Source organism: Tachypleus tridentatus, chromosome 6 (genome assembly GCF_004210375.1).
Source record: "Tachypleus tridentatus isolate NWPU-2018 chromosome 6, ASM421037v1, whole genome shotgun sequence".
In the NCBI taxonomy this organism is placed as follows: Eukaryota; Metazoa; Arthropoda; class Merostomata; order Xiphosura; family Limulidae; genus Tachypleus; species Tachypleus tridentatus.
Genome location: NC_134830.1, coordinates 114,682,912 through 114,708,360, shown reverse-complemented (window position 1 = coordinate 114,708,360; position 25,449 = coordinate 114,682,912). Strand labels below are relative to the sequence as shown.

Below are 25,449 nucleotides of genomic sequence, written 5' to 3'. Positions count from 1 at the left end.
AATAGAAACTTGGTAGTTTTCTGCAGGACACTAAGCCAGAGTTGTCTTCTTTTCTTTATATAAACTTAATATCTTTCTTAAATCACTGCTTTTAAGTAAACACAAATTTGAATAGCTTGCATCTACACTATCTTCTCCTTTCGAAAAACTGGATGTTAATAAAAAAATATCTTCAATTTCTATGGCTTTGCTCTAATTAAAAACTGAAATGCATAATTTAAAGTAGCTGAGAAGATAGGCACAAGTTGCTGAAGATAGTACTTGTTATGACGATGTCATTTTTAAATCCTTTTTATAGTATATATAAACAATTTCATTAGTCTTCACTCACTTCATTTGCTACTTTTATTTAATTATTTGAAGAACTTGAAGTTATTAGCAGCTATTTACATAATTTTCATATGATTTCATGTCAATTATCAAAAAAGGAATACAGGAAGTTTCAAAACTTCACTTATACATTGCCATCATTTTCCTATCCTCCATTAAACTATGCATTAAGTGTCAAACTGTATATTTTAATCTTCTATTTTCAGGAAAAAGAAATCGAGTGTTTCTAAATAATTTTACATGTTTCTTTTAATTTTTTCAAAAAATTATCAAAATAACAATCCCTATTTTATCATCATCATGTGGTATTCCACAGTTCAAGATGGACCCCTGCACAGATACATCTTCACAACAATTAAAAGTTTGTGGATCTAATGGTTGGAAGGATAGGTTTAGTGATTTTTGCAACCAAGGTGAAGAAGGTAAGACAAGGTTTCAATAAAGTAAAAACAATATGCCTATTACTTCCAAAATAAACAGAACAGAATAACTAGATTAGTGGGCGAGTGGTCAAGTACACGATAAAAGGTTAAATGTCACAATTACTTATTTAAAGTCATATTAAAGTTTAAAATTACCATGGACTAACACAATAAAGTGGAGCATTTGGTTCATGGCTGTTGTATTTAAAAACAATGATGTAGTTACAACATAATAAATTGTATTCATGTTAAAACACACCAAGTTGAAACTAAGAGTTATTGGCTTTGATAAACTAGAAAATATGAACATATACACAGTCAATGGTTAAATACTGGATGAGCTGAGATGAAAATGAAAACAAAACTACACTACACATCAGTTCTTTATGCAAAACTGAAAACATGGCCAATACTGATTTTATGATTCACATTTTCTGTATAGCTAACCAATTACAAAAAGGAATAACTACTCTCTAGAAATATCTCTGCTCCATTCTACAATGCAAAACAGACCAACATAAACAAATTGATGTAGAAAACAACTATCTTATAAAAGAGTAATCTCCTTGACTGAATCCTGCCACAACTGCTAAAAACTAGTGTTTAATCAGAACAAGGGCTATCTATATTCATGAATATAAGTTTAGTTTTTTTCATTCTGTAAACTTTAATGTGTTCTGGAGGTCAATAAGAGGTGTGGCATCTGTGTACCTTGAAGTTAAACCACTTAATGAAATAAATCAGCATCTACAATTATGTGAAAAAGAATCTGAGAATTACACATCAGATACAAGAATATATATCCTAATATTAAAAAATTCATTTCATTTATACAAAAAGTGCAAATCATAAATCAATTTCTATTTCATTAACAGAATGCACCATACAGACCTTTCCTTCCCAATATGTCTCTGTCTGTGGAGGAATTTCACAGTTTTTCAAATTTACAAGGTTAATAGAAGAATCTTCTTTTAAACTTTTTCTGTCCTGTTCCCTAGATACCTTATCATGGGGGCAAAGTAGACGATACCTTCCTCCCCGAGCACGGAAGTCTGCCAGCATGGACTGTAAGGAAAGTGATTCTTGGATATCACAAGTTAATTTCTGAAAAACAAATGGATGATATGGAAGTAATTCAACAGAGTCATGATTTACAATACTTAAAGAATGAATCGAGAAATCATCAAATTCTTGTGTGTTAATTTTTCTCCCAGTCCCTTCTTCTCGATGAAACTGTGCAGACCAATAAATTTCTTCTGGGAAAAACTGACGAAGCTCACAGTTTCTCCCAGACTCTGTCTCCAGGTATGGTAAATTCACTCTTATATTAGGAGAACAGCACAATATAACATCATCCAGAGCTTTTCTGAAATGATTAGTAAAAGGTAAAGAAGCTTCTTGTAAAATACTACCACTGTGATGGAAAATAGAGTCATCTTCTGATTGCTGGTACAACCTCAAGGGATCACTGCAATCTTCAATGTACTTTGGTTCTCTCTTCGATGTACCTTCCTCACTGTTGTTTCTTGACTTAGAATTTTCGTGGTCAGTAGTTGATGAATTTTTAAAAAATAAAGTAGTAGGTCTGTGAGGGAGTTTTGGTTCATGGCTAACTGGTGTAGTTGTCCTACTAACATCCAAGTCATCTTCAAAGTTGTTGGGTGATTTATCTTCATATTCTGGTGGTTGAATTGACTCATTTAACATACCATGTTCATTGGATTCTACAATAACAGGGAGTTCGTCTGGCTGAGGTGGTGGCATTGCAAACTCATCCATCAAAAAGGAACGTTCCAGTCGCCAGTTGTATGCAACATACACCATAAACCGTGTGATCTGTTTAACCTAAGAATAAATATGACAAAAACAGATCTGAGGCCAATTATAATATGCATCCAATTTATTCAGTAAACCCTATTCTTCACAAGGCATAAATTACAACCCACAAATTTCTATACATTACTTGTGCCTAATTATACACAATAATTTACAAACAAATAATGCTCATTTAATTTTAAAAAAAGAGTTTTGACATCAAAGTAATCTGTAAAATAATGCCTATTAGTAACCTGTAACAAGTCATCAAAAAATACAATTTTTCTTTTGGGAGTATATTTATCAAGACAATGAACAAAAGTAACAGGGGAATTCTTCCACAGTACGTTTCATATTCTGTAACTTCCATACATAATACATACTTTAAATGCTATTAGTTCTTCTACAAATATTATTGGTCCTTATTCTCTGTTGTAGAACAGATCTCGTGACATAAAAAATGGCACAATATAAAGAATGTGATCCTACAGATACAGACAAAAATGTTCTTTGTCTTATTACTAGTTGCTATATTTTAAGGAAAATTACATTATTGATGTTATTTATCTAGATGAATGGTAATCCCATATGATGAAAATATCAAAACAAAACAAAAAAATGAGAAAGGTCAAGTATCCAAAGAAAATAATATGACTGCTACACTTCACATTTATGAAAATCACAGAGAAAATGTTATTTTATGGGTTGTTCTATTGAAATATAAAATATTTAAAAAAGTTATTGAAATATTTGATGGTCTATTACCAAGAATTTAGTATAAAACAAGCACATCCTCCCTTGTGTAGTTACTAAAGCAGTTTTTTTTTGGCTTTAAATGAATGACTATCTTTATTGTACAATAATTTTATATCTTTGTGACCATGAAGTACTTTTAAATTATGAAACTTGGCTTTAGCATAATTTTTTAAAATTTCTTTTATAATTGTAACATTTTTGTATATTAAATATAAATATGAAGATATAGTAGGAAAAAATAATTTGTCGGCTTTTGTTTACTAATTTTTTAAAACATTTCTTTGATATTTCACAAGAAATTTCTACTTTTTGCATTCAAATACTGGATTATTTTTCAAGTCTCTGTGGTACAGAAATTAAGTTTTCAGTATAGTGGGGAACACTAATGATACTACCAAGTAGTTGAACTGACAGGTGACACAATCAGTTTTAAGTTTCCACAACTATGTCGTATTAATTTATGTACAGAAACCTAATGGACTTTCATTTCATCAATTTTATTGCTATTTGCTTATGTAAATATTCTAGTATCATATTTACAAGCAGCAAATTGTAAGCAAATGCACAATGAGAAATTCTGATTCAACTCATAAATTCAAACTAAAGCATTGAAAGGTTTATATGTAACTTAGCATAAACACCGCCTAAGCACAAGAAGCAAAAGAAATTATCAGTAAACACTAAATCAAGTTTTTCTACTAGCAGCTCTAATGTACATCACATTCTTTAACTCTTTCAGCATGGGCTCATTCTAAGGGACCAACCTCATAACTATTTTGTACTTGTTATAGCTTCTTGCTATAACTTTTATATTAACAAGTGCATCTATAACAAATTTTGCATATCATCAGTAAACACAGCAAGGCTTTTGTGTGGAAAATATTATATATATATTTTTTATTATGTTTTAAAATTTATTAAGCAATGTTTCTTCTCATACCTTTCTCCATTATGAATGGGAACTAACAACATACAAAGTAATTATTTTATTATTAAAAGTATATTTATGAGTCAGAAAAATTTCAAATTTCACAAAGTTGTTATAACCTCCAGATAACCGATTGTTTTTTTTTTAAAGAAAATACTCTATCTGTTATTTTCACTTCTGTATTTCTGTATGGATGGATCAGTTTGACTGACCTCATAACAACCATAAAAATTAGGGAATAAATGTTAATTATGCTTTTTTTACCATTCTAATAACGACTACAGATTACAACATGAAGATATAAATGTTTAGTCTAAACAGCTTAAATCTCATAAAATTATACATTTATATGTATTTATTTTTATTATACTGAAACATATATGACAAAAAAATCACTATTTATGACATTAATATTTACTTCTAAATTAAGAAATTAATGTATGATAATAAAAGTTTAATTTTAATCTACAATTTGATAACAAACTTATTAACATACAATCTTAAAATAATAATTCAATAAAATGTTTAATGTAAGTCAACAAATGTTACAACATGGCTTTTGACTTGTGACAAAAGGGTCAACAAACGTAGAAACTACTTACATTTATTGCGTGTAACCAAAAACCTATACTTTACTCTTCCTACTTAGGACTGCACATTTTACAACATTTTAGTTGAATCCAAAATATAATTAACCAACTTTACTATCAAGATGTGTCAATATACCTGCCAGAAATATAGTATAATTTTACTAAGTGACTTTACTGTCAATGTGTGTTAATATACCTGTCAAGAACTTAGCATATAATTTAATTAAGTGACTTTGCTAACAAGGTGTGTCAATATATTTGTCATAATCAAAACATGCAATTCAAATCTTTATATTATCTAAGTTTTTAATTTCTTAATTTCAATGGAAAAATGTCTACACACCTGCAAACTACCAGAAGTACAAAATAAGTACTACATTCTTTCTTCTCATGTATACTGTTCATTTCTTGCTATACTTTTTTTAAAATCAAAATTACTAAATCTTACAAACTATAAACTTACCACATGTTAGTATAACAAAATCTCAGTTAGTTAAAACATCTAATATTATAATAACTCCAGCATATTTAATGGAACAATAGCTATGAAAATGTTTCTGATACCAAATCCACATAATAGTTACATTACAGGAAGTTACAAATAATATATCAGTTACAATTCAGCTATAAAGTTTATACCATAGCACAGTCCAAAATCCAGACTTAATTTACTTCAAAATGGTTTAGATTAAGCATTTAAATTATTTGTCAAGTACAATTAAAACATAATAACACTCAAACATTAAACAAATATTTTATATTAAGTGTTACTAGAAGTACTATTTTTCTTCTGAAACATAACTAAAGATTCAAACAATTATATTGTTCACATCAATATTTCTTACTTTTTTTAGTTCTGCACAAGATGCCCCTCTCAATAAAATGGTACAGCCCAGATTGGCAGCACATCCATCAAAAAACATCAGTGTTTTAGTTCTTCCTAAAACAAGCAACAAATTCCATAAAACTAACAACAAAATGTTTTAAATGATAAAGAACTCTGCTCGATATAGATATTACATACCTGCTTTAGATTATTTTGAAATAAATCATTACATTGTTATAGTGCATAACTTACACACTGCTAATAAAGTTCTAAGGATTTATTGAAATTTAGGGACACATTTCTTTACTTGTTAATCAGTTCTCAAATGACATTTTATTCTCCTATAAACAGCTACTTGCAGCTAAAAGTACAAATCAAGAGCCACAGTTTCATCACTGGCATAAAGATGTAGCATGTACCATTGATAAAATACTTTTCATACATTTTATTGAATTAGATGTCAGCAACAAATATTCATAAAGTTTTTGTTATTTTTCAACTACGATTTGATTATTGTTAAAATGCAATAACTGTTTCAATCCCTTTCTCCACAACTGTACTATATCTTGGTTTGTGAAGATTAATGTTATAACTATGAAAGAAATAGAAACTTGCTTTTGTACCAATGAAAAAGTTTCTATAATAGAATTTTTTGATTATGGAAGACACAAAACAAAAGCCTTACTTTCAACATGTCATTGTGCTTAATAGCAAAGAGCTTCTATTGGGAATCTAGCCACACAATATAAAACTTCAAGTGGGTTAATTAATGATTTAAAAACAGCTTACTCTTTGCTGCACCTTTCATGTTTTGCTTCATTTTATAACATATTATTGGGGGTGATGCTACAAATAATACTTTGTTTAAAACATATATAGAATAGCTGTAACTAACCTATTTTTAACAAAATCCTTGGGAGGTAACTTAGTATAGTAATGTATTAAACTTAAAGTATAAACAATTTATCTCTGTCATTCATAATTCATTTGCTTTTATACAGGTTTAATAAAAAACTAAAGCAGCAGACTAAATTTAAATAATACAGTTTCCAATAAGTGAAATACGGTTCTACGACATTTCACAGCCGCAATTTCGCACCCAACATTTTAACAGCCAAGCTTGTTGGCAGCGAACAATTTCACACCCAGAAAAATTGGCAGCGGATGATTACCCAGCCAAGAAATACATAATTAAGTTATGGTGTTGTTCATGATATTACTAATGGTAACTTAACAACAAATTAACATCCATTTGAAAATTGATGTCATTATTAAACCTGGAAAAAAAATAAAATGTCTGCATTTACTGTTAGAACTTCAATACAAGTCTTCTCATTAAACTTTCATTGATTTATTTTAAAACAGTTTCAAACAGCCGATTAGTAACATCATGAACAACACAGTAACTTACGCAACATCAAACAGAGGAAAGCCGAAGGCATGCAACAATGGATACATTTATTTATTCGATAAGGGTAGCAAGAAGGACAATCAGGTAACTTTCTACATGTGTGAAGATTACAGAACTTTGCACTGCCCAGCATGAATTCATGTCCGAGATGATACAGTTACACCTCGCCTCAAGGAGCACAGCCATGCATCCGATGGACCGAGAAAATCCATCCTGGAAGTTGTATCTGCAATTAAAACACAGGCAGGTGCTACAGCAGAGCCACCTATTACCATTTTGGCTAACAACACCACCACAGTAGCGCCAGCTGTTGCAGCAAGCCTACCACATGCGGACAATCTCAAGCGCATGATATAGTGGACACGCTTAAGACAACACCACATTCCACAACAGCCCGATTCCCTGGAAACGATGGTCCTGCCTGAACACTTGCTTCGAAACAGGAGAACTGTTTCTATTACATGACTCGGGGCCAAGCGCTAATCGGCTTTTCATATTCAGCACAAGAACATTGTTGCAAGTTCTCCGCAACTCATCTGACTGGAGCTGGACCAACACTGTTTCATCAACTATTCACCATCCATGCCACGTCGATGAGCTGCATGATACCAGTGCTCTATGGCTTATTACCTGCAAAAAGTGAGCAATGTTACAACATGTTATTTAATGCTATGAAGGACTTACAAGAAGGACTTAATCCACAAACCATAATGTGTGACTTCGGATTAGCAGCGGTAAATGCTACCCGTGCCAATTTTCCAGATGCCAATATCACTGGATGCCTTTTTCATCTGAGCCAGTATTTGTGGTGCAAAATTCAGACCCTCGGCTATACAGCCGCATATCAAGAAGAAGATGGAGAGTTTGAGACTTGGGCACGTTGCATGCCATTGCTGGCTTTTGTGCCTGTTGATGATGATGATGTCACAAGTTATGAAATATTCATTGCCAGCAATGACTTTCATCGAGTAGTAAGGGAGAGAGCACAAGATCTGGTGGACTATTTCAAGGACACCTGGATTGGTAGACTTCATCGACGATGCACAGGTGGACAGAGAAACCCACTCTTCCCGATTCGTCTCTGGAACATGCGTGAAAGGACAATCCAAGGCCTCAGACGCACAAACAATATAATAGAAGGGTGGCATCACAAAATGAACAACTTAGTAGGAATCTGAGCCCTCAACCTCTTCGTATTGATTAAACATCTGAAAAAAGAATACCAAATGAATCTTAATCTTCTGGAACAAATGATTGCAGGTCATGAACTGCCAAGGAAGAAGGCAAAGTACGAGACTCTAAATCAAAGAGTCCAATGTATAGTTAATGAATATCAAGGAAGGGATCTTATTCAATTCCTTCGAGGAATTAGCTACTGCTTTAAACTGTGAACAGATGTGGCAGCATAGCTGTATGATTTTGACTGTGAATAAATGTGGCTACATGGCTGTATAATATACGAGTCTTTTTTCTTAAACTGTAATGTTGATGTAAATACTCGGCTGGGTAATCATCCACTGCCAATTTTCCTGGGTGTGAAATTGTCCGCTGCCAACGAGCTCAGCTGTCAAATTGTTGGCTGCTAAGAGTTGGGTGTATAATTGTGGCTGTGAAATGTTGGGATACTGTGAAATACTACCAATCATTATTAATTTGACATTATTGAAAATAATGATAAAAAATATACAACTGGTACAGATGAAATGGATGCATATGGTGATTAATATTATTTTAGTCCACCGCTGAACACTTTCCACTTATTACTTGCTAACTTAAACAGGATCTCAACATGATTTCACACAAATTTTTACCTTTGCAGAGCATAAATGTCTGGATATTGAAATGATGGCAGATTCCCAGATGAGGTTTACCCAGCTGAGCATCAACTGAAGAAATAATACTAGCTTGTGTGCATCGAGCTACTCTGTCCATAACAGTCTAAAAAAAACAAAAACACAACTACTTACTATATTTCAATTTCAAAGTATCCAGATCCATACATTTTTCACACATTAAGTAATGTACAATTGAGACACTGACCTCATTATCAATTAAAATAATCTTGTATGTATAAAGTATTTCCAACCATATACACATTTCAACTTTATACTTCTTTAATAAAATTTTCACGACATTATTTATTCTATAAAAATACAAATACATATACATATGCATATATACAAAGTTTAAGTTATAATTTTTACATTTTGCTATTAATAATAACATCCTTCAAATTACCTCCCTTTCTCAAAATTTACTGTAATATTTTGATACCACTGAGGTTGTTCTTTTATTCAAATTTAATGATCACTAAAAATATCTCACAGAAAAAACAAAAGTTAGATTGAATAGATATGTGGTATCAGTTTTAGAGGCTGAGTATGTTACATTAAAATAATTTTTTTGAGTCTCACCATAAAGTTACACTCCTTGTCAATATGTATGCTCATGCTAAATTTGACTCGCATACTGACAATAGTAGCTTCCATTGCAAAAAAGTTCTGTAATAAGGTTGTCATGTCTAAGTTGGTTGGTTTGGTGTTTTATGGTGCAAAGCAACTAGCCTATCTGCACCAAACATCCAGTGAAAAGTTAAAATTAAAGTAAATTTAGTAAAATTCATAAAAGGAAATTAAAGTAAAACAAAATAAACTAATTTTTGAATTAAAAAAATAGCATTAAAACCAATTTTTACATCTAGTCTACAGCAGTAAGAGAAAAACTACAGTAATACAAGTTGTAAAGGACTTTTTGAAACATAACTGTAATTATCATAACTCACCAGGAAGACTAACAGGTAAGTTCAAAAACCACCTTTAGTTACTTGAAGTTAGCCTTTCCCATTCTGGTTTCAAGTTATTTCATGTTACGGCCATTATCAGAAAGTAAAGTAATAAAAGTTTTAAAAGATTTGGAGCAAAATTTTAATTATAACTTGCCAGGATGACCAACAGGTGGTTCAAACAGCAGCGATAGTCAGCTGAAGTTGGCCTTTCCAGTCCTGGTTTTGAGTTATTTGATGTGACAGCCATTTTCTAATTTCAAATCAGACTAGACTGACTTGGATTTTTAAAAGGGGATCCCATTATAAAAAGTCTAATGTATAAATTAAAAAACTTAAGTAATTTAAAAATATTAATGGCCTTTAAAAAACTAAACATTACCAAGGTGGACAGCATCACCATCACCAATAACACTAACATTATAGACAAACACTAGGACAGAACATGTTTAAAATGGTGCTGCCACTGAGAATCATAACAATGGCAAGACAGTAAAATGTGGCTTATTATGACCGGAGTGTTACACAGACAAACAATACATTGGTGCATCAGTCCCAGATAAAAGAAAACGAGTTAAAAACTGTGACCAGTGTGTAGTCTAGTTAGAACAACTTTCTCTTTCCAATCCTTACAGAAGCAAGATGGCCAAAGTCCAATAGAGGGTTTTATTTGGAAAAGCTTGTTTTCACATTGCTCACTCCAGGTCAACTGCCAACTAGCACAGAACCGAGCCTTGAATACAGAACCATAGTCCATACATGTATGGAACAAACACAGTAGTGATAGTGCCAGAGCAGATAGATTAAGCTGTGGTGTCAGCGAGCTCGTTCCTTTGAATACCAACGTGGCCCAGTATCCAGAAAAACTGGACAGAAGTAGATGTTAGATAAATGGGTAAGTCGGTTTTGAGTATTGGCGAGAACAGGTGTAAACTAACATAAAGCAATTCCAGGACCAGTAGAGAACTAAGCGAGTCAGTATAAATAGTGCAATTTGAGTACTGCTTAGCTTCTATGTAATCCAGGGCAAGAAAAATTGCTGTGAACACAGAAGGTGTAGAGGGGATTCTGCGAGCAACCATCGAACCACAACAAACCATGGCAGAGCCCACACAGTCACCTGATTTTGAACCATCTATATAAAGAGGAATAAAAGGATGGTTCAAAAAATGTTCAGCAAATAACAGACAGTATTTTCAATTGGGAGTATCTGCTTTTCTCAGATGACTTACGGATAGGTGACATTTGGGGACTGTAATAAGCCATGGTGGGATGGACTGACCAGTGGATACAGTAATGTTATCCAAGGACAGACCCAATACATCCAACTGCACCTGGATACGAAGGCCTAAAGGAGCAATGGCAGATTCTCTGGTTTGAAAAGGTATGGCCCACAGAGCAAAGAAAACACAACCCGAGGTGGGATGCTTTGGTAAGGAACAAAGTTTCAAAGCATATAGTAAAGACAGTTGCAAAAGTGCATGTAAACAGTTTTAGAGAGAGAGAAGTTAAAGTTGTTTGCTGTGGTCTACTTAAGTAAACAATTGAGGGTAGGTCTGTAGCTGCTGCTCAATATACCTCATGTTCGATGACTGACATGAGATGTGAAAGTCGTCAACATAGAGCTCATTTGTAACGGCAAGAGGGAATTGCTCAGTAATGGCATTATTCTTTATACTGAAAAGTGTGACACTCAAAACACAGCCTTTAGGGACTCCAAGTTCTTGTGGAAAAGAATGGAAATGTGTTGGACCCACATGAACTTGGAATCATCTGTCAATTAAAAAATTTTTTAAATAAAAATAGGCAAACGGCTACGTAACCCACATATATGGAGTTCTTGCAAAATGCCATACCTCCATGTCATATCGTAAGCCTTCTCAATGTCAAAAAATATTGATACAAGATGTTGTCATTTCAGAATGTCTTCTATAATTGATGTTTCAACTTGAATCAGGTGGTCCATAGTAGATCACTGTAATCAGAACCCACACTGGGCGAGAGGAAGTTGTTTGATTTGAGGAATTAAACAAGACAGACATTAACCATCCTCTCTAAGGTCTTACAGAGACAGCGCATCAAAGCAATTGGATGGTAGTTTGAAGGAATCTTGGGATCCTTCCTAGGCTTAGAGAAAGGTAGGACAATAACCTGGTACCAGGCATTAGGAAAACATTCTACTGCCACATCCAGTTAAAAACAATCAGAAGAATAAAAAAAGAAGGAGATAGATGGTGCAGCATTTCATAGTATACATCACCAGGCCTGACCAATGTACTGCCAGACCAATGAAGGGCCAGTTTGAAATCCACCAGCATAAAGGGATGATTACAGTCATAGAGAATATCAGCTAGAAAGGAAAGAGGTGATCGCTCTGCTCGAGTCTTGATGGCTAAGAAGGTGGAGGAAGAAGCAGAAGTGCTAGATACTCAGCAAAAGCTTTCACCTAGAGTATTGGTATTGCTCTGGGTATCAGCTACTTTCTGGCCATCAAAGAGCAAGATCGAGAGACGGACAAAATTATATTGTTGACTGACTTTTTGAACCTTGTCCCATATGACTTTGGAACTGGTAGTAGAAGGTATGCTAGTTGTGAACTTAATCCAAAAGTCCTTCTGGCTTTGACGTTTTACCCACCTAGTGTGTGCACAGGCCTGCTGGAAAGCAATGAGGTGCAAGAGAGTGGAATACCTATAAAAAGTATCACAGGCCCATTTTTGAGCCTTCTGTGCCACGTGGCAGGCAAGATTCCACTATGGACGAGGGTTGTGGAAAACGTGTCAAGGTTTTAGGAATACATTCAGCAGTTGCCTGTATAATATAGTCAGTTACTGCTGTCACACAGTCATCTATTGATGGCTTATAGAGCAGTGATAGAGGACCAGTTTGCCTGATCCAGCTTCCACTGGGGAACTTGGGTTGGGTGACATTGACCATGACCAGTCTCTCTCAAAATTATAGGAAAATCATTACTGCTTCGTGGCTAATTGTCAACCCTCCATGAAAAATGGAAGAATAGTGAAGGGGAGCAAACTGAGAGATCAAGAGCAGTAATTGAAAAGACAAATGTGATCAGAGAGTACATGCTCTATGGAGCAACCCTCCTACCAATATCAGCACTTCCCCAGAGAGGATGATGTCCATTAAAGTCCTCCAGGATTAAAAAGGGAGACGGCAACCATTCAATGAGAGCATCAAGGTCTGATTAATCATAGGTCTCTCCAGGCGACAGGTAGAGAGAATAAACAGTGATGGTACGACTCAAGGGAACACGGATGGCTAAGGCCTCCAAGGGTGTATCAAGGGGCAAAGATAAAGTGGCACACGCTGATCAACCAACACTCATCCAACAACAGTCTGTCATTTCTGTACAAAGAAAACTGCCAAAAGGTGATTGTATCGGAAGGTTTCAAAAATGTTTCCTGTAAGGAAAGACATCCAGGATGGTAAGAAGCAATCAGTGCTTTGATGTCATCCAGATTAGAATGTGAACCTTGAAAGTTCCACTGTATGAAAGTGGCCATTTTTATTTATGTGTAGGCAAATTTTGTGGAAAGCCCTTCTGTTTACGACCATGTCTTTTTTCTTTACTGTCTTTATTTGAGGGGGGTCTGTTGAACTCCATGGATCCTGCTCTGGGTCGATTGGGCAGGTTTTTACTGTTGGAAGAGGATTCCAGCAACTGAGGACTTGAATGAATGATCGTTTTGCATCTTGGGGTGGGAATAGAAGATGTTTCTGATGAAATGCTTAAACCCAGAATCAACGGAAGTGGATCTTGAGCATTTAGGGCAAGAACAAAATCAGGATGGGTGACAGCCATTACAATTAACACAGTCAGGATCTATTTCACACTCACAGACATCTTGGTCCTTGCCACCTCAATGAGCACATGTCAAAAATCCACGACATGATGTCTTTGAGTGACTGAAAGACTGACACTGGAAACATCTGAGAGGGTTTGGAATGTATGGCTATACCCTGCAATTAAGATAACCTGCCTTGATGGTGGCAGGTGGACATGGTGATGCAAATGTGAGAATGAGGACATTGGTTGGCATCATAATTCCATCTTTGTGAGTGGAGGTACGTCTTACTGCAGAATCTCTGACCAGGGTATGTTCTTCAAATCCCTCTCAACAATAACTCCTTGTGATGAAATTCAAAGTAGCAGGAGGTGTAACCTCAATAGGTATATCCCCAATTGCCTTTGTATGCAAGAGAAGTTCACAATGTTGAGATGTGGTTGTTTATAACAATATGTTACCAGATCAAAGCTTCTTCACTTATTTCAGAGAGCCAGCAAGTCCCTCTAGTCCCTTATGAATTAAAAAGGGAGACATCTGCCCTAAACGTTTGTCTAAAAGAGAATGTAGTACAAGAAAATAGGTACAACAGGTGTTACAGATGTTGAAGTTTGCTGCTCAGAATCTTCAAGATGTGGTTGTTTACCTATGAATTGTTTTCTTATTTTATTTCAGTTTTTATTTGAATGATCCATAATAATAATAAAAAAAAAATTTCAGTGCCCACTAACCCCACCCACCATGGAGCCTTATGAGTGGACACATTACAATGCCAAACAAGGACACTGCAGCAACACCAGGGTTTCGTAAGCATCAGATACAATGTCTACAACACCTATTGAGAATATCAAAGCCTGATACTTGGTTGACCCTAGCCCAAGTGGATCAACCGACTGAACCAGGGGGGTGCATCCCAAGGTTGCCCTTCTACAGGAATTCAAAGCCAAATTGGTGTGTTAGGGTTGTACCCCTCAACTACCAGGATCCTCTCCTCCCTTCCACGCACGGCAAACACTTGGGTGGATGTTTAGATCCCAGAGGAGGTAAACCGAAAGAACAATCTTTCCTGGGAGGTCCTCTCACATATACAGGAGTCTACACTGAGGGGGCTATGTCCAAAGAACAACACTTTGCCACAACTTTCTATAACCCATCTTGTGTACAAGATGATGGCCTCGAAATGTTCATTTTACGTTCTTTCAAACAGAATATAAAAATGATGCATCTTGTGACTTTAGTAGTATGCCTTTTTAAGAAATAGCATAAATATCCATTTTATTCTCCAGATCTTTAAGGTATATGATAGTTGAATGAGACATATGACTAAAACCTTATCCTGGTGAACTCATACTCTGTTGATCCTATTTGTTCATGAATACTGTTTGCTGGACCTTGTTTTCCACAGCTGAGGTATAAATTGTGCCAGAACTCTTCCCAAATAGTCCTAGTCCCCAGGATGATGCATATTCAAATATCAACATGTAGTTCTGCTACATTTCATTTCAACCAGGACTTTTTATCTGTTGTAGCTTTCGTGCGACTTGCTCATTTGCATGTTAAAAATTATTTTAGTATAATATACTCAACCTCCTGCACAACAAAATATATCCATCATTCTCCTTTATTAGTTTTTAAGATGTTAAATATTAAACACCACAACACTTACAGGTTTAACATTAATGACTAAGGTGATTCCTGCATCTAAAAGCATCTCTTGAGCAAGTCTGGAGACAGTCTTTTCAACTAACAGCACATCTGGTTTGTAGACGGATAGCTTGGCAACAATGTTCTTTAAATACTCGTGTTCCTATATTAAGTATTAAAAAAAGAAAAAGAAAAATTTCAAGGAGAAAAAGCATACAAAACATTTTCAGCAATTAAAATACATTAAACTGTACCTGATGTTTTACATTATGTGGTACTAGGCTTTAATTTAGTCTGGGTATGTAAAACACATTCTAAAAATAACAAAATATTACATCAGGAACTCAAACACAAGACATTACAGACCACAACTCTGCCATGTATATGACAAATGCAAGGAAAACTTAAATAGTAAAAATAATTAAATCTTAAAAGTTTCTTGTACTTAACAAAAGTTCACCAGACACACAGTGAAAATCATAAGGTTTATTCAGGACAGTATGGGCAAGGTATGATGTTTTACATCCACAATATGCTACACACCCAAACTGCAAATAGAAATGCTTTAATTTATTTTTTTCTTTCAGCAATAAGAGTTTGGTGGTTTTAATAATCCGTGATGACGAGAAAACCCACTTGTAGAGAAAATTATATTTTTAAAAAAGGTAGAAACATTGCTTGCTCCTCTATTAGTGCCTTCTCTACCTATTCCAGCTGTTTTTTTTTTTAAATACACAAGTTTGGTGTTTGAATAAAACATGACTTAGTGTGCAGCATTCTACAATCACTGGTAAACTGTACTGTCAAAACTCTTTGGTCAAAAGGCTTATGCAAAGTAAAAAAAAATTTTAAAATGCCTCAAAGGCATTAAAAAATTAGTTGTTGGTTTAAAAAAGAATGAATTCATAAAAGATTATTCTGATTCTGGACAACTCTTTGTAATACTGGAAACAGCATAGAAGATTACTTCAAATGTTGCGATACATTTAGGATGATGATCCACCATTATGGCTTAATCTTACAGACTAGGCAAAATAATGGATTTTTTATTTGCCTGGTACTTTATTTGCCTAAGTTATTTTAACTTACATTAACACAGAGAAAGTATTGATATGATACATTTATAATTAACTTCTGGTCAGAGCAAGCTATATAGATGTTTGATTAACAACACCAGATAAATTATTCTTTGTAATGTACTTTACCTGCATGATAATAGGATCAAGGGAGGATAACTTGTTCTCCACTCTTTGATATACAATTGAAGAGCTCAGCAACATAATTGTAGGGTTCAGAATGTTTAGTCTCATCTACAAAGGTTTTTACAGAGTTTATAAGAACAAGTAATTTCTGGTACAGTTATCAAAGGTAATTCAATTACACGTGATGCTTTATGAAAGAATGTTGCTTTAAAGTTCAAAATAAATATTTAGATTTAGCTACTGTTGACAAAATTATTTTTTTGATATACCTACTATATTCAAAATAGATTACAAATTCATGTAACTATTATCAAAGAACTGTCACAGATTTCTTCGAATCTTGCGCGTCTTTATAAAAAAAATAAAATAAAAAAATTGGTAGTTTATCAGTGACTATCAAATCACTTTTTTACAAATTTATTACAGATTCTACCACATTCATAATTCAAACCAGTAAATCAATGTAACTTAAAACCATATAGACATATCACCAAGAATCCTTGTAAGGCTTTATTTTCTAAGAAAGTATTTCAAATTTATTTTTGTTGCTAAAGTTCAAAGTGTAAATTTTGTTCAAGTTTACTGAAAGTTTTTTTACAGACTGACAACACAGTTCTTGTAGATTACACTACTGTTGACTAACACGATATAAGATACTCAATATAAGATACTCAAGTTAATCTAGCAGCATAACTTGAATACTACCCTCTTGAAATCATTCAAAAAATTCCTTTTGAAGAGGTTTTGATTTTATTATCAAACATATCAAAAATATAAAAGCTTTCAAACATCTAGTTGTGGAAAAAGATATTTATTTGAGGATGATATTCTATAATTGTAACATGTGATAAATGTGCAAATACATCCAATCAATTTACTGTGTTTGCAAACCTTTAAGCATGAATTAAACTGATATTTTGGTTCTCATTTTGTCTATTAAAATAAGAAACAAACATTAAATAGAGGTTACATTTTTTAAAGCAGAAAAACCAAATACATACTATTAATGGCCAATACATGAACTATATATCCAAGAAAATATAAGAAACTTACAATTAAAAGTACAACATAAATCAGGATTTAATATGTAACACAACTTCAAGCCTTCTATGTAGTTCATTGGTTACCAAAATTTATTTCAAGTCTGAGCTCATCAGGTTTTCCTGTTTCTGAGAACAAATGCATAGACCTATAATTGCAGCTATAAAATTTGCTTGATAATGTACGTTTACTGGACAACAGTCACAAACTGTTTTTTATTATATATTTTAATTTTTGGAGGGAGAACAAAATGGTGGCCAACAAAGTACAAATTAACTTATAAAAAACAAAATATTTAAAAACCTTATTCATAAATGTTTTTTTCTCAGATAAAATAATTATGCAAAAACACAAATGTAATAACAAAGAAACATACCATCTTATGAACAACATTCTTAGTGCATACCACACCATTTACAATTGAACATTCTGCCTTTGTGCCTCCAGGAATCTGATCAATATAATAGTAATTTATAAAAATAAAATATAGAACACTTCAATATAAAATACTGGAATCCATTTAAACACTAAACTTTTACTTTCGACTTTATGAACATAAAAATATTTGTTCAATGAAGGTTCTATGACTGTATAATGCTTTTCTTTTATCAGTTGACAAAACATTTCATGTGAAAAAAAAGAATTTATTTTTTTGTTGCTTCCATGTATGACTAACAAATGAGTTTTAAGTACAGTTTCATAATATCTTCCAGTTTAAGGAAACAAATCTTACTCTAAAGTACTTATTTTATTATTCACCTGTTTCTGTCACAGGGAACATTAGGTATGATTTGTGCTTACCATCCACCTGTTCTTACAATGTGTAAAACAAGTTTTAAATTTCTTGACATTTGAACAATCAGTTCCACAACAACTAGTTTATTAAAAATGAATATAGTGTTATTTTTTATCACCCAGTAAAAAAAACTATGAATTTTAAAGAATCCATTTTCATTTTCTATTTTACTTTGTATAGCAAGAAAGGAATTTAATATTTACAGTTTAAAATATGCAAGATAAAGACCATATATAAGCACCAGCATTAAAGTGATACAATTATTATTTTTTTCTTATACAAAGCTTGATTTCAAACTCAATAAATTTTGTTGAACATAAACATATTCAAAAGTAAATAGAAAACACTTACCTTTTTTATTTGTACATACTGTCTAATGTCCATTTCATCACCATCATGCTTTACATCTGGCCTAACAGTTTCAATAACTTTATGGATGATAGACGAGAGAATATCCACCCATTGGAGGGAGAGTCCTTCTGAGCTGAGTAGCTGACGAAGTAATGCTTGCTCATGTGAACTGTAGCTACAGCTATAAAGAGTTGGATTTCTATTAATGACTTGCAGCTTCATATTAAACTACCATAGAGAATGAGAATAATTTAAAGTTGTGTTACACAAACTCTGATGTAATGAAAATGATAAGCAATTTAACAAAACTTATAAATAGGTAGCAATTTTGTAACTAAAAACAAAGTAATACATACTGATAAACAACATTGTTTACACACAAACACAAACATGTTTTTTAAATAAAATTCTTTGTACACAAGAGCAGGAATACAATTCTCATGCAAATAAACTATAACAGACTAATTCTATGAGCATCAATCAAATAATCTGTAATGAAATGTATGTAGAAGAGAATCAGCTCTTCCTATTGGCTATAAACATGTCCATCAGGCATTTAAAGGTGGATAACAAACAAACTTAAATGTCAGAGACAGAGGAGAGGCCTCTTTGAATAGTTGGACAAATTTACTGATAACTCAGCAAATCAAAAAGACCAGAGGTTCAAATTTTAGTTTCTTGCTTGCAATTATGTATAGTTTGGGTTTTCAATTAGCTAGAAATTGTAGAGTCTTATTACTGAATTCAGAAACTTTGATATACAAAGACAGAAAAAGACTAAGAATTATTTTAAAAATTTCTTTTTAAATATTCGTGTCAAGTACATTAAAATACATCGAGAATAAAGTTGTTTAATAAAATGTAATATTGTAAAAGGTGACAAGAGTATAACAACTAGGTCCACATACAAAAGATTATAAGCCTGGTATACTGAGTTATATATACTCTTCAAAAAAAGAACCGCAAAAGGCAAAATATGAGACAAATTGTTAACAAGTTTATTCCGGGTAGTTCTGTATGACATGTGTGAAACTTTGCACATTCACTGCTGAACATCCAAAGTCTGCAAAGGCGAAGTCCATGTTCACTAGGTGAAGTTTAACATCACTCAACATCAATAAAGAGTATGTCCCCCCGTGAGCATCAATAACTGCTTGGCATCTCCTGCCATGGAAGCGATGAGATGATGAATCACATCCTGTGGAATTTCTGTCCACTCAGCCTGCAAAGCTGCTGCAAGCTGAGGTAGAGTTTGCAGTTGAGGTTGTTGCAGTCGCAGACGTCGGTCCAACTCGTCCCAAAGATGTTTGATGGGGTTTAAATCTGGTGATCTGGAGGGCCAGGGAAGAATGTTGATGTTGTGGTGTCTCAAGAGGACAGTGGTGAGTCGGGCTGTGTGAGGACAGGCGTTGTCATGTTGAAAAATGTCGTTGACGTTCACCATGATGGGTTGCACATGGGGCCTAAGAATCTCGTAGACGGTTGCGTACGGTCTGATCGAAAATCCTACGCAGCCCTGGTATGGTTGAGGCAGTAGATGTCGCAGTGGTGGTCCTATCCCAAAGGTGACGTAACCGGATGTTGCGATCTTGTGCGGGCGTGGTCACGCGAGGTCTGCCAGATCGTGGATGGTCACGAGTTGATCCATGTTGTTGGTGACGATTCCATAACCTTGTGATGGTGCTTGAGTGGACATTCACAGCTCTGGCAACATCTGATCGAGATTTGCCTGCTTCGAAGCGACCAATGGCGTTGTTGCGTTGTGCTTCAGACAGTCTTGGCGTAACTGTATTGTGTGTCGGTGGCTTAACACTGAGCTATGGAAATCAAGAACCCGCCACTTTTATAAGGATTTTGCACATGTTGCACTTGCAGAACATGCAGATCTCTCAAACAAATTTATTGGACACGCATGCGTTTTGGCGAAAAATCCGATGTTTTCCTCCGTTTTCCAAAGTGCACAACTTTTATTGTCATTTTGGTCTGACAATCAGTGCCTTAACACATGTAACATCACATACTCTGAGCTTGTAACGTTATTACATATATTTCTCTTTAAAATAACAAAAATATCCCTTTTGCGTTTCCTGTTTTGAAGAGTATATAATTAACTTGACTTATCACTTACTTCAGACGTTCAAAAGCCAGCTTTTCTCCATTATCCTCACGTAACTGTTGGCTGTTGTGCCATCCTCTTGGAATGGAAATTTCCTCAACATTTTGTCCTTCCTTCTTATTCATTAAGAGAGCACCTATAAAGAGAAATATATGTCAAACCTGTAATTATCATTTCGATAAACAGTTAAGCAATGGATAAATGTGATAGTGTCCATGGTTATAGCTAGGAACAAAGTCATTGAGGTTTGGATATCAGTTAAATTTTGAAACTCAGTGTAAAATACTATCTAATTTTAGACCAGTGTGGGAAACATATGTAAGGCTGAAACCTATGTACTTCTGGTGACTGAGCAAATTTTCATCATACAGCTATGGCCACGACAGTAGAAACAAAGTTTAAAGCTAACTTATTTTATTTGATATTATAATTTCAGTAATATAATAACTGAATATGCACCACATCTTTTGTAATAACACTACATTTATACTTAAGATTTGATACACAATTTTTATACAGTTTTAACAACACTTACCCTTCAAGAAGTTGTCCCTAATTGGGGATCCACTAAATCCTCGGTGCGAATCATCTACAACTTCAACATCACAGGATGGAATTTCTCTAGTGGAACTAACAACTGTAAATAAAAAAAAAATCAGTTTACAACTTAGATGCAAAATGAAATGCATTCATATTAATGAAAATTAGTTGTTTAATTGAAATTTAAAAGGAAAACATCTTAAAAAAACACTCATTACTACAAGTTTGTTGCTTACTTTAAAAAAATCATGAAATCGTATTGAATGTCAGTTGTCTGAACTACACTTGAATTTTTCTTGTACAAACATAAAAACATACTCCTGACAAAACAACAGTAAATTTTACTGAACACATCCATGTACAGACATTTTAAGTGCTTTATTCACTGTTATATATATGTATTTAACTATTCAAGATTTTTGTACAGAAGTCAAATCAAGCGATCACAGAAATTATTAATAAAGGAAACGTGAACACTGATTTCCTTGAATAATAAAGGCATGTAACATTTTCTTTTAGAAAAGTGTAATTGGAATTTGGGTTTCATTCAAAGTGAAGTGTTAATTTTACAAAACAATCAAGAATATCAGAAATAAACAGCTAAGCATTTTTAAATATAAGTTCTGACATTTAATTTAAGAAGCAGAAAAAAAATACAATTATTTCCTTAATGAAATGAAATATTCTACATACATACATTGCACATTAAGGAGTATCAATTCAGTCAAAGCTCAGTACCATAAAACAAACAGGACCGACATATATAATTTATTTATAATAAGCATAATACTTTTAACACTTATTAATTAAACCTATTCTCAAACAATACTTTACTATTATGATTTAAAAAAAAATTAAAGATGAAACTTGCTTGTGTTCAAAATACCATTTTCTAAAATCTGGTTAGTAAATGAAATATTAAGCCATGATTATAGAACATTTACTATTGAAATGGGCGATTTGCAGAATTTGTTAATTGTTTAACTATTTTACTCATTAATCAATTACATTCAACTAATCGATTATTCTCAAAAGAGAAAAATATTAAATCTGTTATTCTATAATGACATTGTAGTTTTTTGATTGCTTTGACTGTTTCAATAATATAAACATTCATTAGTTGATTAATTATCTGAGTTGTGACACTAGTCAATTAAGCTGAATAGTCTTGAATTAATCAAATATCATAATAGCAATACTTTTACTATGACACAGTTACAAGAAATTCTAATTTCAATTTGTTGATTATTTTATATAGGACACTTAAAACAACATTTGGAAGCATACACTGATAAACTAAATAAACTCATGATAGAAAAAAGAAACTTGTGTTGCTTTAAGCAAATTTAAAATACTAAAGTTGCTTTTTCTGCAATAACATATTGTACTTATAATACTAATACTAATAATAATAATTGATTATTTAGTTTCAATTTGTTATTGTTTGTGATTCCTGAATATGTATTAACTGTGACTCCTTAATTACTTACAATACTGTATATGAAAAAGTACAATAATGAAAATGTACTTCAAAAACAAAGCTGCACTGGTACACACCATTTTCACTTTCTGATTGGTTAACTTCAGCCACTGGAATTCTAGGTCTTGAGGCTGTAACTTTTTCCCCTTCTATGTCCATGTTAAGGTAGAAAGTTGAAGAACTAAGAGATAGCCTAACATCTTTGTCATTTGTGTGACTACTTGAAAAGTTCCCTGGGTCTACTTCTATAAGTTCTGGAGTATCATCTAATGCCACAAACACAGTAACATTAGTTACTCTAGCCAGTTGCCATAGAGTTTTAAAATAAAAAAACAGCATTGTTGTGTTAACTAAATAATTAAGATGCAATTTCTGAGAAAACATATTACTATAAAAAGGTTTTACAGTTTGCTAACACTTAAAGAAAATTAAAAAACAGGTCATTCTTTTAACAAGTTCAAAAATCAAAGTACACTGACAAAAAGTTTGTTTTTTTTAAACTTAAGTGTTGTAATATAAATATATTTTATAACAATTTTGGTAGATGAAAATTGTTTTATTATTTATGATGTATATCCTTTTCATACAGGCAGACCAATAAAAAAATGCAATATAAAACAAGCTATTACAATTTTTTCTTGAACTTTATAACAGAATCTGTAAACTTATTAACGTCACATAATTCTTTATTTTTAATTAATTTTGGACTAATTCCAGCCAAGAAATACATATGAAGTACAACTGAGACAGGCTTTCCTGAATATAAAAACCATATTTTTAATAATGACTACATACCAAGATTCAGTTATAACCAAAACCCATCCTCCATGAACTATGACAATAATAAACTAAAACTTAAATAGCACAGTGTACTGAGTAATTTTAGGCAAGACAGTCGAGTCAGTATGGTAAACAACAACAATGTCAATTTTATGGTGTACATTAATAATACATACATATATAATACAACACTTCTAAGTTGTATAATAGCATTTTATATACACACACACAACTACAATTATGCACTTAGTTCCAAATCATTCTAACATTTACCATACAGAGCACCTTTCTAACAATCGCACTGTATTACACCACATATCCTAACTTATTCCCTTAAGAAATTAATAAGAAAGAATCCTGTACCTCAGAATGGCTGGTATGGGTATTAACACTTTTACTATTAAAGTAAAGAACAATGTTTCAACCTTTTTTAACCTGCTCAGCAACAGTCAGTTGCAAACTCTTTGTTAACCTGAAGATGACCTAGGAAGTTCAAAACATTGTTCTCTGCTTTAATAGTAAAAGTGTTAATACCCATACCAGCTGTTCTGAGATACATTTTTATTTCAAGGGGGATTTCTCATCATCAAGAAGAAAGAATCTTACAAGTATTACTATATGACATGTGAAGCTTTCCATTCATTTAAAAGAAGTCATCGTCAATAACAATTCCAAGTTCCAACATAAATAAATTTATTAATTTGCTCTCAAAACTCACTACATGTATTAATAATTATGAATAACATAATACCTCTTATCTAAAATTTAGAATTAATACTTACATTAATGCTCAGTAAAAGAACTAATTTACCAGCAGTTATTAATAACAACTTCCAACTGAATTTAAGAAATGTGCATTATTATACGTCATCAACAACACACCTGCTACATGTAGTGTCAACAAAGCCTTTCACCCAATATCGGGGATTTATATGTGAGACAGGATATAATAAACATTGATTAAATTAGCTAACTACTTGATAACAACAGTTACAATGGGAAATGGATTAAGTTAGTGTGTTTAATTTTTCATCAATTCTTACATATCAAAACATTATTGTATTTATCCATTTTAACACTATACATTATAACTTTATATTTTCTTGAATTAAACTGCTCATTATTTAGAATAATTTGTGAACAAGCAAGCTATTCTTCTTGTATGATAACCAACCATACAGGATATGCGAGACAGGATATAATAAACATTGATTAAATTAGCTAACTACTTGATAACAACAGTTACAATGGGAAATGGATTAAGTTAGTGTGTTTAATTTTTCATCAATTCTTACATATCAAAACATATTATTGTATTTATCCATTTTAACACTATACATTATAACTTTATATTTTCTTGAATTAAACTGCTCATTATTTAGAATAATTTGTGAACAAGCAAGCTATTCTTCTTGTATGATAACCAACCATACAGGATATGTGAGACAGGATATAATAAACATTGATTAAATTAGCTAACTACTTGATAACAACAGTTACAATGGGAAATGGATTAAGTTAGTGTGTTTAATTTTTCATCAATTCTTACATATCAAAATATATTATTGTATTTATCCATTTTAACACCATACATTATAACTTTATATTTTCTTGAATTAAACTGCTCATTATTTAGAATAATTTGTGAACAAGCAAGCTATTCTTCTTGTATGATAACCAACCAAATGTTACAATAATTATCAAAAAAAGCAAGATTCAGCCACTTTTTAATGGTGGACCTTTCTTATTTAGGTGAAAAATGGTTTCTGCATTTCAGGATTTATTACCTCAGTTTCTTTATTGTTAATTTTAAGGACAAAGCTACATCATGAG

At 32.8% G+C, this 25,449-nt stretch overlaps 1 protein-coding gene and 1 pseudogene across 3 annotated transcripts in view; one reads left to right on the top strand and one right to left on the bottom strand.

Moving 5' to 3' along the window:
- The window catches only part of fab1 (1-phosphatidylinositol 3-phosphate 5-kinase fab1), an 84,657-nt gene that overhangs the window by 40,353 nt on the left and 18,855 nt on the right, over nucleotides 1–25,449 (bottom strand). For all 3 annotated transcript variants that reach the window (XM_076507118.1, XM_076507120.1, XM_076507119.1), the window contains exons 10-19: nucleotides 22,914–23,102; nucleotides 21,352–21,453; nucleotides 20,829–20,952; nucleotides 18,701–18,881; nucleotides 17,930–18,004; nucleotides 16,516–16,620; nucleotides 15,333–15,473; nucleotides 8,890–9,016; nucleotides 5,687–5,781; nucleotides 1,644–2,597 (exon numbers count right to left, since the gene is read on the bottom strand). In XM_076507118.1, the coding sequence (XP_076363233.1) occupies nucleotides 1,644–2,597; nucleotides 5,687–5,781; nucleotides 8,890–9,016; nucleotides 15,333–15,473; nucleotides 16,516–16,620; nucleotides 17,930–18,004; nucleotides 18,701–18,881; nucleotides 20,829–20,952; nucleotides 21,352–21,453; nucleotides 22,914–23,102 (2,093 nt within the window). The remainder of the gene's footprint in view (nucleotides 1–1,643; nucleotides 2,598–5,686; nucleotides 5,782–8,889; nucleotides 9,017–15,332; nucleotides 15,474–16,515; nucleotides 16,621–17,929; nucleotides 18,005–18,700; nucleotides 18,882–20,828; nucleotides 20,953–21,351; nucleotides 21,454–22,913; nucleotides 23,103–25,449) is intronic.
- LOC143254450 (uncharacterized) lies at nucleotides 7,116–8,469 on the top strand (annotated as a pseudogene).